At 41.0% G+C, this 14114-nt stretch overlaps 1 protein-coding gene across 1 annotated transcript; it reads left to right on the forward strand.

Moving 5' to 3' along the window:
* Positions 1-8634: 8634 nt before the first annotated feature.
* On the forward strand, positions 8635-11633 carry arr3a (arrestin 3a, retinal (X-arrestin); the record flags this gene model as incomplete). Its single annotated transcript, XM_064979344.1, has 12 exons — positions 8635-8670; positions 8812-8872; positions 8974-9018; positions 9133-9386; positions 9495-9568; positions 9734-9872; positions 9993-10077; positions 10156-10228; positions 10339-10476; positions 10569-10652; positions 10770-10843; positions 11566-11633. Coding segments are annotated over 12 exons (1131 nt in total), but the record flags the coding sequence as incomplete, so codon positions are not given.
* Positions 11634-14114: the final 2481 nt, after the last annotated feature.

Below are 14114 nucleotides of genomic sequence, written 5' to 3' on the forward strand. Positions count from 1 at the left end.
CCTACCATCAGCAAGGGCATTGAAGATGAAACATGGCTGGGTCTTTCAGCATGACAATGATCCCAAACACACCGCCCGGGCAATGAAGGAGTGGCTTCGTAAGAAGCATTTCAAGGTCCTGGAGTGGCCTAGCCAGTCTCCAGATCTGAAACCCATAGAAAAGTTTTGCAGGGAGCTGAAAGTCCGTGTTGCCCAGAAACAGCCCCAAAACATCACTGCTCTAGAGGAGACCTGCATGGAGGAATGGGCCAAAATACCAGCAACAGTGTGTGAAAACCTTGTGAAGACTTACAGAAAACCTTTGACCGCTGTCATTGCCAACAAAGGGTATATAACAAAGTATTGAGATAAACTTTTGTTATTGACCAAATACTTATTTTCCACCATAATTTGCTAATAAATTCATGAAACATTCTACAATGTGATTTTCTGGATTTCTTTTCTCATTTTGTCTGTCAAAGTTGAAGTGTACATATGATGAAAATTACAGGCCTCTCTCATCTTTTTAAGTGGGAGGACTTGCAGAATTGGTGTCTGACTAAATAATTTTTTGCCCCACTGTAGTAACCCAAAAAGTTTTAAACAAATCATTATGTTTGAGATTCTTCAAAGTAGCCACCCTTTGCCTTGATGATAGCTTTGCATTCTCTCAACCAGCTTCAGGAGGTAGTCACCTGGAATGCTTTCCAACAGTCATGAAGAGTTCCCACATATGCTGAAAACGTGTTGGCTGCTTTTCATTCACTCTGCAGTCCAACTCATCCCAAACCATCTCAATTTGGTTGAGGTCAGGTGATTTTGGAGGCCAGGTCATCTGATGCAGCACTCCACCACTCTCCTTCTCAGTCAAATAGCCCTTACACAGCCTGCGGGTGTGTTTTGGGTCATTGTCCTGTTGAAAAACAAATGATAGTCCCACTAAGCACAAACCAGATGGGATGGTGTATCGCTGCAGAATGCTGTGGTAGCCATGCTGGTTAAATGTGCCTTGAATTCTAAATAAATCACAGACAGTGTCACCAGTGAAGCACCCCCACATCATCACACCTCCTCCTCCATGCTTCACGGTGGGAACCACACATGCAGAGATCATCCGCTCACCTACTCTGCGTCTCACAAATACACGGCGGTTGGAACCAAAAATCTCAAATTTGGACTCATCAGACCAAAGGACATATTTCCACCGGTCTAATGTCCATTGCTCATGTTTATTGGCCCAAGTAGGTCCCTTCTTCTTATTGGTGTCCTTTAGTAGTGGTTTCTTTGCAGCAATTCGACCATGAAGGCCTGATTCACGCAGTCTCCTCTGAACAGTTGATATTGAGATGTGTCTGTTACTTGAACTCTGTGAAGCATTTATTTGGGTTGCAATTTCTGAGGCTGGTAACTCTAATGAACTTATCCTCTGCAGCCGAGGTAACTCTGGGTCTTCCTTTCCTGTGGCGGTCCTCGTGAGAGATAGTTTCATCATAGCACTTCATAAACCTTGAAAGTTCTTGAAGTTTTCTGCATTGACTGACATACATGTCTTAAAGTAATGATGGACTATAATTTCTCTTTGCTTATTTAAGCTGTTCTTGCCATAACATGGACTTGGTCTTTTACCAAATAGGGCTATCTTCTGTATACCATCCCTACCTTGTCACAACACAACTGATTGTCTCAAACGCATTAAGAAGGAAAGAAATTCCACAAATGAACATTTAACAAAGCACACCTGTTCATTGCAATGCATTCCAGGTGACTACCTCATGAAGCTGGTTGAGAGAATGCCGAGAGTGTGCAAGGCTGTCATCAAGGCAAAGGGTAGCTACATTGAAGAATCTCAAATTTCTTATTATTTGTTTTAACACTGTTTTGGTTACTACATGATTCCATATGTGTTATTTCATAGTGTTGATGTCTTCACTATTATTCTATAATGTATAAAATAGTAAAAATAAAGAAAAACACTGGAATGAGTAGGTGTGCCCAAACTTTTGATTGGTACTGTAGATACAATTATTTTAATCGTTGGTTATTCCCTGAGAACACTATAAAATGTGTTTTTCAAATCCAATTACATTCAGTCAAGTGTAGTTGGAAGGAAATAGGAGCCAATTTAAGTCATCTCCCTTGATTCTGCGGTGTACCTGATTGATGACCCCACGCTGTTGTGTAAACAGTTCCTGCATGCTGGACCTTCTGAGATTCCTCACATAGTTGATTCATACCAATGTAAACATACATAATGTCCGCCTTTTTATCCTTATTGTTTGAACATACTCTCTGAACAGACATAGTGAGGTCCATTCTTGAATAACAGTAGGTCCAACAGCTCTCCTGTCATGCCCTCACTGCACTGAGGGAACTAGTGATGTCACCAGGTTACTCTACCAGAAATACCTGGACATACTCAAAGACACAAACACCTTCCTAACTGATGTTCAAATGGGTCATTTCCTGTGTCTCAGACCTTAGGACATCTAGCCACCCAAACAAATAAACAACACTATCAGCTGTGGCAGATGATCTCTTGGTTTAGTAATGGTATAGCTATATCATCAGTAAGCAAAGCCTGATGCTTGGCATGTGAGACCAAATGGGATTAAAGGGATAGTTCAATGAAGCCTTTTATCTACTTCCCCAGAGTCAGATGAACTTGTGGATATTTTTCAGATATATATCTTCGTCCAGTATCGAGGACGTTAGAGGTAGTTTGGCAAGCCAATGTTAACTAGCATTAGCAGAATGACTGGAAGAATACAGGAACAGCTAGCATGCTATTTCTGTCCCACAGATTTCCAGTCATTGCGCTAATGCTAGATAGCCATTGTACTTACTTTAGTTAGCAACTTACTGTATACTAGACGCAGAGACGTACAAATGGTATCCACAAGTTCATCTGACTCCGGGTTGTAGATAATTGCCATCGCCAAAATCCCAAATGAATATCAGACATGTTAAGCAAACTCAAAGGCCAAAAGCTGAGTTAATATACAACGTTTTGTTGTCAATTACAAAAGGGGGGAGGGGGGAGGCTCTTTCCTATTCATTGCAATACCCTGTGAGGATTAGACCTTCAAGATCAGCCACAGCACCAACAACAGGCTGTGGAACATCACTGTTGTTCATATTTACATTAGATCAGGGTCAGTAACCGGAAGGTTGCCCGATCAAATCCCCAAGCCGACAAGGTTATAAGCCTGTTGTTCGGCTCCTGAACAAGGTAGTTAACCCACTGTTCCTAGGCTGTCATTGTAAATAATAATTTGTTCTTAACTGACTTTGCCTAATAAACTTTTTTTTACATTTATGGAGCATTTTACTTCAGTTGGCTATTGGTATTTTTAAACCATTTCTGGTAAAAAAAAGAAAAAAAAGAAACAAAAAGAAAGATGTTTGCTGATTGAATAATTGGATTGAGAGACGGACAACAGCGTCTAAAACAAGAGAGTTAGGCCGGGGAAGGAGGATGAGGTCCGGGTATAAAGAGTGATGTCAGCAGTCAGAGACTACACTCTCTGACCACCGGACACATACAAGGAGTTTGAGCATCAGAGGTGCGCTGATACCTTTAGGAAAAGGTAAGACATCGCCGTCCTTTTTGCTTCTTCTGGTTTGAGTCTCGAATTCATGCTGACAAAACCTCTGTAATGTAGCTGAAAGAAGTTGGTAAATGCTTTCATTTGTAAATGTAGCCCTCCAGTTACATTTTGAAATTGGGACATCTGTGTTCATGGGTGAAGTGAACTGTTATTTTGATTGATTGATTTATTTGATTTAAATATGTATATATATATATATATATATATCAGCTTTCATATTGCAGATAGATTGTAGCTTCCATCAATGTAATTGTCTGCATCACTTCCAATCCCCCATATATATTTTTGATAATATCTATATATATACATAGATAATTATACATACACACATATAAAAACATACATATACACATACATGCATACATATACATACATATATACGTACCTTTTTAAAATATATTTTCCTTTATTACTAAATCTACCAACCATCCCCTAATTGGAGTAAAATAGTGAACAACAACGCTTAGGCTTCTACTTTCAGATTATACATACTATGTACATTTTATGGACACAGTTTATTTGACAATAGTTTTATTTTGTTTGTTTTTACTCCTGTCCTTCCTCAACTCTCAACCTCTCCCATCTATTTCTGATGTCCTTCCTCGACCCTCAACCTCTCTCATCTATTACTGATGTCCTTCCTCGACCCTCAACCTCTCCCATCTATTACTGATGTCCTTCCTCGACCCTCAACCTCTCCCATCTATTACTGATGTCCTTCCTCTACCTTCACCTCTCCCATCTATTTCTGATGTCCTTCCTCGACCCTCAACCTCTCCCCATCTATTTCTGGTGTCCATCCGGTTTGATTTCCATTTGCCATTTCTTTCAAACTGTGCTCTTTCACAAAAGTTCCTAACCTATTTACGTTTTACGGACACAGTATGTTTTACATGAATTATCTTGTTATTATTTGTTGTTCTTAGTCCCAACCTTCAGCTCCATTCAACCCCTCCCATCTATCTCTTAACACCATCCATATTCAACTGTGCTGTGATGTTCCACAAAAGTTGTTTCTACATATTGCAAATTGAAAATAAACATTTTTGCTAAAAGTATTATTATATTATTGATCGATTGACTATGACTTTTCAGATCACCCAGTAGTGTTATCTGCATAGTTAGCTCCAGGCAACAAAATCTGCAGAGCTGAAAGTGAACTGTCGCCTTTAATTGAATATTACACGCTCCACAACCATGAGCCTCAAATGTTATGTTCGAAAACACTCGTGTCTAGCCTGTTAATACATGTCAGTCTGATTTAGTAAGGGATAGTAAAAGGTATTAGTGAATTACTTGGTAAGGATTATTTTGGTCATTCAGGTCAACGATGGAAAAGCAGCGTTTCATCCTTCCTGTAGTTGCATAACGTTTGCAACACTCAGGTTTATAACTACTCGGTCTCATTGATTGATATCTGACACTGGAAATGTAGGTGTGTTCAATCTCTGTCAGCCTTCTGGTATTGTCCGCCATTTGTAGGAGAAATGGACTACTATTCCATTGCGGGACATATCTCTCTTATGAAGACAGCTGACTGCTGACAATCCAGTCCAGTCTTAACCTCATGTAGACGACTGAAATATAGTCAACTACTACCTGTAAATGGTGCACTGTCTCTGTATCACTATCCAAATGCAACTCGAGAAGGGCACTCTCCATGGTCCTGATCTCATCAATTGATTGAATACCGGCATGGTATTGAGATTCGGACCATGGACAGCACCATTCTTGAGTATAGAAAGTGATGCAGTACCAAATTACAAACACGAGAAATGATAATGCCCACTGGGCACACAATGGTTGAATCAAAGTTGTTCCCACGTCATTTTAACGAAATTACGTTGAACCAACATTGAATTGACGTCTGTGGCCCAGTTTGTACACTCTTAGAACAAAAAGGTGCGAAATAGAACCTTAAAGGGTTCTTCGGCGTTCCCCATAGGAGAACCTTTTGAAGGACTATTTCTGTTTGCAGGTAGAACCCTTTAGGGTTCCATGTAGAACCCTTTCTACAGAGGGTTCTACCTGGAACCAAAAAGGGTTCTCCTATCGGGACAGTCAAAGAACCCTTTTGGAACCCTTTTTGTCTAAGTGTGTAGTGACTAGTTCACTAAAACCAGTGGAGGAAATTGAAGACCATCCCCCTCAGTGAATTGAATTAAATTAAAAAAGAGAAACATAAATAAAACTATAGTAAATCTATTCACACCACTAAACCATGTCACAAAACCTAGGAGGCTCATGGTTCTCGCTTCTGTCCTCCTCTGGGTACATTGGGCATATAAACCTAGGAGGCTCATGGTTCACCCCCTTCCATATATAGTTCTCACTTCTGTCCTCCTCTAAGTACATTGACTTCAATAAAAAACCTAGGAGGCTCATGGTTCTCACCCCCTTCTATAGACTTACACAGTAATTATGGAAACTTTCGGAGGACGTCCCCCAACCTATCAGAGCTCTTGTAGCATGAACTGACATGTTGTCCACCCAATCAAAATAACAGAGAATGAATCTAGTACTGAAAGCATAAGCTACAGCTAGCTAGCACTGCAGTGCAGAAAATGTGGTGAGTAGTTGACTCAAAGAGAGAGAAAGACTATAGTTGAACACTTATGAACAAATTCAATTCTTCCAATATGAAGGTAGAAGCAAAAAAATATTTGGTTGTATTTTTTTTTATACGTTCGCTTAGCTAGAGAATGCAGTTAGCTAATTTAGTCTACTCAAACACAAACAGAGAGGGATGCTATGTTAGCTAGCTGGCTATGGCTATCCAACACTGGAACTCTTCCAAGTGAAGGTAAGTGAAGGTAAACCTTTGGTTTTATTGATGTATTGCCACTGGGACCCACCAGTGTCACTGCTAAACTGCTTTCTGACTGTACACAGTTCTGCATGATTGTAGCTAACGCGTTAGTTCTAGTAGCTATGTTGACTATGACGTGACAATGATGTAGGCTGTGTGTAGCAGTTATAGCGGTCATGATATGAAGGTTTAGCTTGGAAAGTTTTTTTTGCCTGGTCAAAGATAGCTGATGTGTTGTGCACTGAAGTACACAAGTGAAAGGAAAAGTTGAGAGGAGGAGGGTGCATAGATAGTTTGCGAGAAATAATTATATATACAATGAACAAAGTGATCATGCTGTTTTTATGTGGCTGCTATGAAAGTGAACTGTGTTTGCATGTGATCAGGGGTGTATTTATTCCACTGGTTCTGTTGAAAAACCTTTCTGAACCAAAAGCAAACAGAATGAAACGGGGATAAAAAATACAGAAATTCGTCTCATAGAAATTCACATTTGCGACTAATGATTCCTCCTTAGATCAGCTAGATGCAGGCAATAGTGTGCAAGGCGGTGTTGAATGTCACCTTGATTATTCAAAATGATCTACGTTGTAAACCTTCATGGAGAAATCAGAGTATCATGTAGTAGCCTAAACCTATCGATGCTACATGGAGCTGGGTGAATGGAATATGAATGACAGTCATCCAATATGCTGTAATAGAAATAAGGCCATGCTAATCCTCCCTCATCTTAAACGGCACCGACCGCCGCTGACTAAAACGTATTCTTCAGTTCGACTAAAATGAGATTCTTCTTATTCTTCTTCTTACTCCTCTTATGTGTATTGATACTGTTATGATCTCATGTCATTATATTCATCTATCTGTTGTAAATCTTTCAGGAAAATAAGACACCTTGTGACCTTGTAAATACTTTTGGGAGGGGGGGGGGACTTTGGTCAGTGTGTGGAATCCATCAGGGACGTGAGGATGAAAACCCTCCTTTTAGATTGACTTTGAGCAGTGAGAAGAATAGTGTGACATAAGAAATACGCTACCGTGTAATTCCTGCCCGGGTACTTTGAGGTTTTGTCCCGGTTTTCTGTGCAGTCTATTGGATGATGAGATTTGTCATCCAATAGACTGCAGCAGTGCGAAAAGATAATCCCCAGCCAAGATTTGGCTCAAGGTAACTCACAGTGATGCTGTAATCTCATTCCACCAGATTAGCCATCCGCCTTTCCCTTGGCACTCGACACTGACGGAGCATCCTTCCGTCTCATTGCTGGATTAGGGGTTATTCCTGATTGTGATCTACATTCACCTTTTTGTTGTGTCATTTTTACAAAGTCACACATTGCACATGTTTTTTTTGTTTGTTTTTTGTCTTCCACAGAAATATACCTGAAGTGGCTGTAGAATGGCTAAGTGAGTCAAACCTTTTCTGTTACAGGGTAGCAACACTCCATGGTACATACCTTTCTATTTCATGTAGGTCTAGCTGATATAACCTTACTTGCTGGTATACTTTAAATGGAGCAGAATAAGAAAAGGTCTCTAACAAATATGGCAAGCAATACTTTTAAGAGCTCAGAGGACTGCTGACTACAACCGGAGAAAGCTCACACCAGAAATAACTTGGGTCCTATCCAACGCTGAGCACAGGCATATTAATAACACAAAGTGTTACTTTTCACAAAGGGTTTGTCTGTTTTGTCGGAGACATTAGGCTTACCTCAGACTTTTCCATCTCTCATAAGAAACAGTTCAACAGTATTGGAGAGAGAGGCAGACAAGGCTGCAGCTTTGACTTGAGCATCTGTGATTAACCCAAGCACTATGTGATCAATGGTCACTCATGCAGGGTGGCTTACAGCTCAAGTCAAATCCAGTCGGTTAGGTAAAACTACGCTCAAGGGTTAATTCCTCAGCTCTGCTCTTGTAAGACGACATATGACCATGACTTACCATGCCATCAGGCTGGCCTGACAAAACACATTTTACAAACTCAGGATTGGGAAACATTTTGGACAAAACATGTCAGTTATCATCATTTAGAATAAATATGTTTATGTCAGGTTGTGTTGTCATCAGTTGCACACCTGCACACATTTGATGAGCTGTTGATTTGACCATATGTCTTTTTCACTACTTGGAAGGAACTTTGTGTGTTTTTTATCCTTTCAGAATGTGCCAATTATACAGTGAAACGGTTTGAATGCTGCTGAATTTGACTGTTTCCTTTCTCTTTGATCTTTGCTAAGGTTATACAAAAAAACCTCTGGGAATGGCACAGTAAGTGAAAACCTTTTTCCGTCTCCCTAATAATACTTGCCCCACGGAAATAGAGACTATCCCCTATTTGTGATGAACGTGAAAGAGCTCCAGTTACATTCTGTGTTGACATTTTTGTTGTTGTTGTCTTCCTTTCTTCAGCTCACCCTTTATCTGGGAAAGAGAGACTATGTCGACCATGTTCAGAATGTCGACCCTATCGGTAAGTCTTACTTATTAGACTTCGCACTTATGTATCTTATCCAGTTTTGATATTTGTGTTGAGGGGCAAATCTCTCAAATCTCTACCCATCGGTGTTACAGAGGGAGTGGTGAAACTTGATCCTGCAGGCCTTGCGGGCAGGAAAGGTACACTTTCTTTCACAAAATACCTTCTTTTTTTCTTTTTACACAGAAGTTGCTCGTGTTAGCAATTCTGCGGAATGATAACGCACTGGTACATGTTTATCCTGTTCTCTCCAGTGTTTGTGAAGCTGGCGTGTGCCTTCCATTACGGCCGCGAGGACCTGGATGTCATTGGACTGTCCTTTAGGAAAGACATCTGGGTCAAGCACATCCAGTTGTACCCTGATGCTGGCCACAAACCCAACCTCACTCCCATGCACGTTTGCCTGCTCAAGAAGGCAGGAGAGCAGGGTCGTGCCTTCACTTTCGATATTGCCACAAACCTTCCCTGCTCTGTCACACTCCAGCCAGGACAAGATAATGCTGGAAAGGTAGGCCCTTGCCTTGATAATAGTTGTAGTTGTTGTTGTTTTTTTTATCCCAGATAGATAGAATTCCACGATTCATTATATTTACATTGACCTTTTGTATACACCTAGGCTTGCGGTGTGGACTTTGAAGTCAAGACGTACATTGCAACTGAGGCAGACCCCGAAGAGAAACTTGATAGGAAGTGAGTGGCTATCCAAATCTTTGTGTTGTTTATTGAAATATTTCACGCACATTAGGGATTCTCTGCATGTTAAAACCAATTGTTTCTTTCTGACCTTATTTCCTCTCTGCCTCCCTGTCTCCCTCCCTTCTTCACTTTGCTAATTTCCCCCTCCGTCTTTTGTAGGGACACTGCCCGCATGGCCATCCGTAAGATCCAGTTTGCCCCAGACGCGACTGGTGCTCCTGGGCCCAGGGCCGACATCTGCAAGAGCTTCATGATGTCGGACAAGCCTGTCCACCTACAGGCCTCGCTGGAAAAGGAGGTGAGTTACACAGAAGGCCTCACTGGATTCTACAGCGCATCCACTGTAGCGACTTTATTGGAAAACATAATGAAAAGGGAATGCAGACATTAGACAATTTTGCCTTCTTATTGATGTCAGATCTACTATCATGGAGATCCGATCGACGTCAACATCAAAGTCAAAAATGAAACCTCCAGAACAGTGACAAAAATCAAAATCATAGGTAAGTCTATCACCACTGATTCTGATTCTAAACTAAAATGGTCTACTTCATTTGGTAACGGTGGTCTCTTTCCTTCAGTTGAGCAGACTACAGACGTGGTTCTCTACTCCGCAGACAAATACACCAAAACCGTACTTTCTCAAGACTTTGGGTGAGTGGACAGAAACCCACCCTCGGGCAATGTCCCTCTCCACCTCGTCTTCTATGGAGTGCTCTTCCCCTGATGCTTTGGGTCCTAACAACTCCGACCTTCTCTTACAGAGAGACAATAGATGCCAATAGCACATTCAATAAATCCCTTGCCATCACCCCCCTACTGGCCGAAAACAAGAAGAAGCGCGGCCTGGCTCTGGAAGGCAGACTGAAGGACGAGGACACGAACCTGGCCTCCAACACTATGTGAGTGGCAGTCCGTTAATATTATCACATTCAGATCTAGACTGGAACAACCTGAGTCCATCTCTCACCGTCTTCTCCTTTCCCCCAATTAGAATTAGACCCGGTATGGATAAGGAAGTGTTGGGAATCTTGGTCTCCTACAAAATCAAGGTCAACTTGATGGTGTCTTCAGGAGGGTAAAGGCTTAGCTTAAAAGTTTTTGTTGTTGTTGTTTGTAAGCCAATGTCATGCTTTCCATTGAATTGGAGGAAAATAACACATTCTAATCTGCTACGTTCTTTACCCCCATTCAGCTTGTTGGGAGGTCTCACAGCCAGTGACATACAGGTGGAGCTCCCGCTGATTCTCATGCATCCCAAACCCCAAGGTAAACTAATAGTATGACCTAATAAATCATACGATTTGCCATGTCTAATAATCTCTGTCAAAGTAGAGCTGATGGGCTGAGGATGCAATGTCTCTCTCTCTCTACTCATTCAGAGTTGCTGCTAATGTAACCGTTCTACTCTTTTCCCTTCTACCATAATGAACCCTATTACACGAACAGAAGTGTGAGCATAAAATTATAGAATACAACTAACAAGCATGTATTAGTAGCATACACCACAGTATTCAGCTTAAGTGTTTAAAAAAAAATTGCCTTATGAGTTTGTGTTGTTCTCATGTTTCCCCCCACCCAGAGTAGAAACCTCTAAGGGTGAAGGTGATCTTCTATCCGACAGACTTATAGACCCTACTGTACAGTAGACATACCTTTGATGTGAAGTGCCTGTTGTTCATTGTTGGGCTGTTGAACTCTGGTCTTTATAGAGGCCAGGCTTTGCCCTGGATAGAATTAGCATGAAGGCATCCGCGGTTGTATTTCAATGAAGTAAAACAAAAAAAAACCTGTAGATTACTCAGGTGATCCTGTGACTAAATCAAATCATTGTAATCGTGGCATTACTTCAGGACCAGAGTTCACTGCCTCAGTTCACATGTCATTCACTGTAGTCATCTGTGACAGTCACCAAGCAGCGATATTGATTGTATATGTTTTGTGAATCCCCAGAAGGGAAGTTACCCTTGAAGTTGAGTAAATTCCCTCAGCAGTAGAGAAAAGAAAGATGGACTGCAAAGACGTATGGAGCAACGCCGTTGACAGCTGCTCAGATTGAGACTTACGAACAAACCAAAGAAGAAACAGAAATACCTCATAAGAAGGACCATCCATCAAAAACACACAATATTGATTTCTTTGACTATTACAGACATGTCTTCAGTTGTGGTTTTGTGAGCTTGTACTGTATGTTGATATCCAGCCATGCATCTGAATCATATCGCTTTACCATTCACTTAGTACTTCTCACATAAATCCATGGGGGGAGTCAATGATCACATCCAACCAGTGGCGACGCGTCATTCAGGGCAGCTGAGGCCGTTTTGAACCCGTTTTGTTTTGTTTGCCTGTTTTGCATGTTATTTTGGCATTCATACGTGTCACATATCAGTTTGCAAATAATGTAAAACATGGTCTCTTTTTGGCTTTCTTGAGCAAGGCACCTCCTAAATGCAGGTGTTTCAGCCTAGCTCAGTACTTTTTATGGTGGTGGGGCAGCCAGTGGAAAATATGGAGCATAGGATTTGTTCTCGAGTTGCGCCGTGATTGCCTCAGTGTTCTGTCACTCATGAATACACTATGTCACTGAAAAATCTACGGGTGGAGCTTGAAATTTCAATCCCCTTGAGTGCTGCCATAGACTTACATTAGAAGTGCCCATCCAAGAAGGCTCAAGGTCATTAGCCACAGATAAATTGACGTTAAATCACGTTATATCTACCGTAGCTTTGATTGGACTGATCCTGTCAACATCATACTTTCAAAATCTTAGCTAGCAAGCTAGACAAGCAGTCATCGTCATGCATCAAGTCGCTAATCTACTGCCAAATCCTTTTCAATCATTGAAGAGAAATTACAGATAAAATGTATCGGTGCTCATCGGCTATTGGACATTACACAACAAGTTGGAAATCGCAAATTCAACAATGAGTGCTCACTGCAGCCCCGGGTTCGATCCCAGGTTGTGTCACAGCCGGCTGTGCCCGGGAGACCCATAAGGCGGCACACAATTGGCCCAGCGTCATCCGGGTGCCACCTTCCTGTTCAAGTGAGCACAGCACAACAAGGTGAGTCCAAAAATGTATTTTATGCTGCTGCATACATTATGTAATAAGCCAGGGAGATATGTATACTGTAGCCAAGAAAGTAATATTAAGTGTACAGTATGTTGTGTAGTAAGCTGGTAGTTTCCCATGTGCCTCACCCTAAAAATGTGGTCCCTTTCCTCCTTCATAACTTAGCCTACTGTTATGACTTGATGGTGCACATGTAGCCTATAGCCTGTTTTAGAGAAATGTCATCATCAAATATTGTAAGAGCTTTCATTGTCTGCTTATATGCCCCCTTTATTTTTCCTACGGTTCTGACTTGGTGTACAGGGAGAATATGTCACTGTACATTTGCTAAACAAATAGTTACATTGTTTTTTGAAAAGGCAGTAAATGAGGCTGAATTACCTGTTTCGTTGCCAGACAAACCTCCACTGATAGCCAGGTGTAACTGTGGTAAGGATTCACTCCATAGTGCTGATAAGAAAGCTCTGCTTTATGCAGTCCATAAAAGTTTGGGGGCACCATTTGTCACCGATATAGTGCAATGAATGTATTGTTCAGTGTTGTGTAGTGGCTTTGCTTGCATGCATAATTATATATATTTTTTTGGCCCCAACAAGATTGACATGCTAAAATTGCCACTGTATCCGACATACAGGGGGGTTTATTGGTTTGTCAATAAAATCCTACTCATAAACTACTCTAACCGACACGTTGTCCGGTAGTTTATCATGTTCAAAGAATTGTGTTTTTCTGTGAGATGTATGTTTTTGGCTGATAAGTAATTGAACCAAATAAAAACACCACATATCTAAGATTGCTTTTTCAACCATTCATTGCAGTGCATTTAGGTGAGATGTCCATGGCGCTGAACTGGCATCGGGTAATGAGGGGTCTTCATAGCAATAAATGTTTTATAGTGTTCTCTAACATACACCAGGCACATGTCCAGCAAACCATGTATATTTTTTCAATACTTTACTACAATAAAAAACATTTAAGTACACACCCCCCTTGGATTTTTTGGTTGATGATCTACACAAAAAACTCCATAATGTCAAAGTGAGAAGAACATTATGTAAATGTGTACAAATAACTGAAATGTCTTGATTTTTCACTGAGTCTAAAAAAAACATTACGAACACCTGCCCATTCCATGACATAGACTGAGCTGGTGAATCCAGATGAAAGATATGATCCCTTATTGATGTCACTTGTTAAATCCACTTAAATCAGTGTAAATGAAGGGGAGGAGAAGGTTTAAAAAAAAGGATTTTGAAGCATTGAAACGATTGTGACATGGACTGTGTATTTGTTCCACTCGGAACGTGAATGGGGAAGGAAAAATATTTAAATGCCTTTGAACGGGGTATTAGGTAGTAGGTGCCAGGTGCACCAGTTTGTGTCAAGAACTGCAAGGTGTGTTTTTCACTCTCAATAGTTTACCTTGTGTATCAGGAATGGTCTACCACCTAAAGGACATCCAG

The sequence above is a fragment of the Oncorhynchus masou genome, chromosome 12, assembly GCF_036934945.1.
Source record: "Oncorhynchus masou masou isolate Uvic2021 chromosome 12, UVic_Omas_1.1, whole genome shotgun sequence".
In the NCBI taxonomy this organism is placed as follows: Eukaryota; Metazoa; Chordata; class Actinopteri; order Salmoniformes; family Salmonidae; genus Oncorhynchus; species Oncorhynchus masou.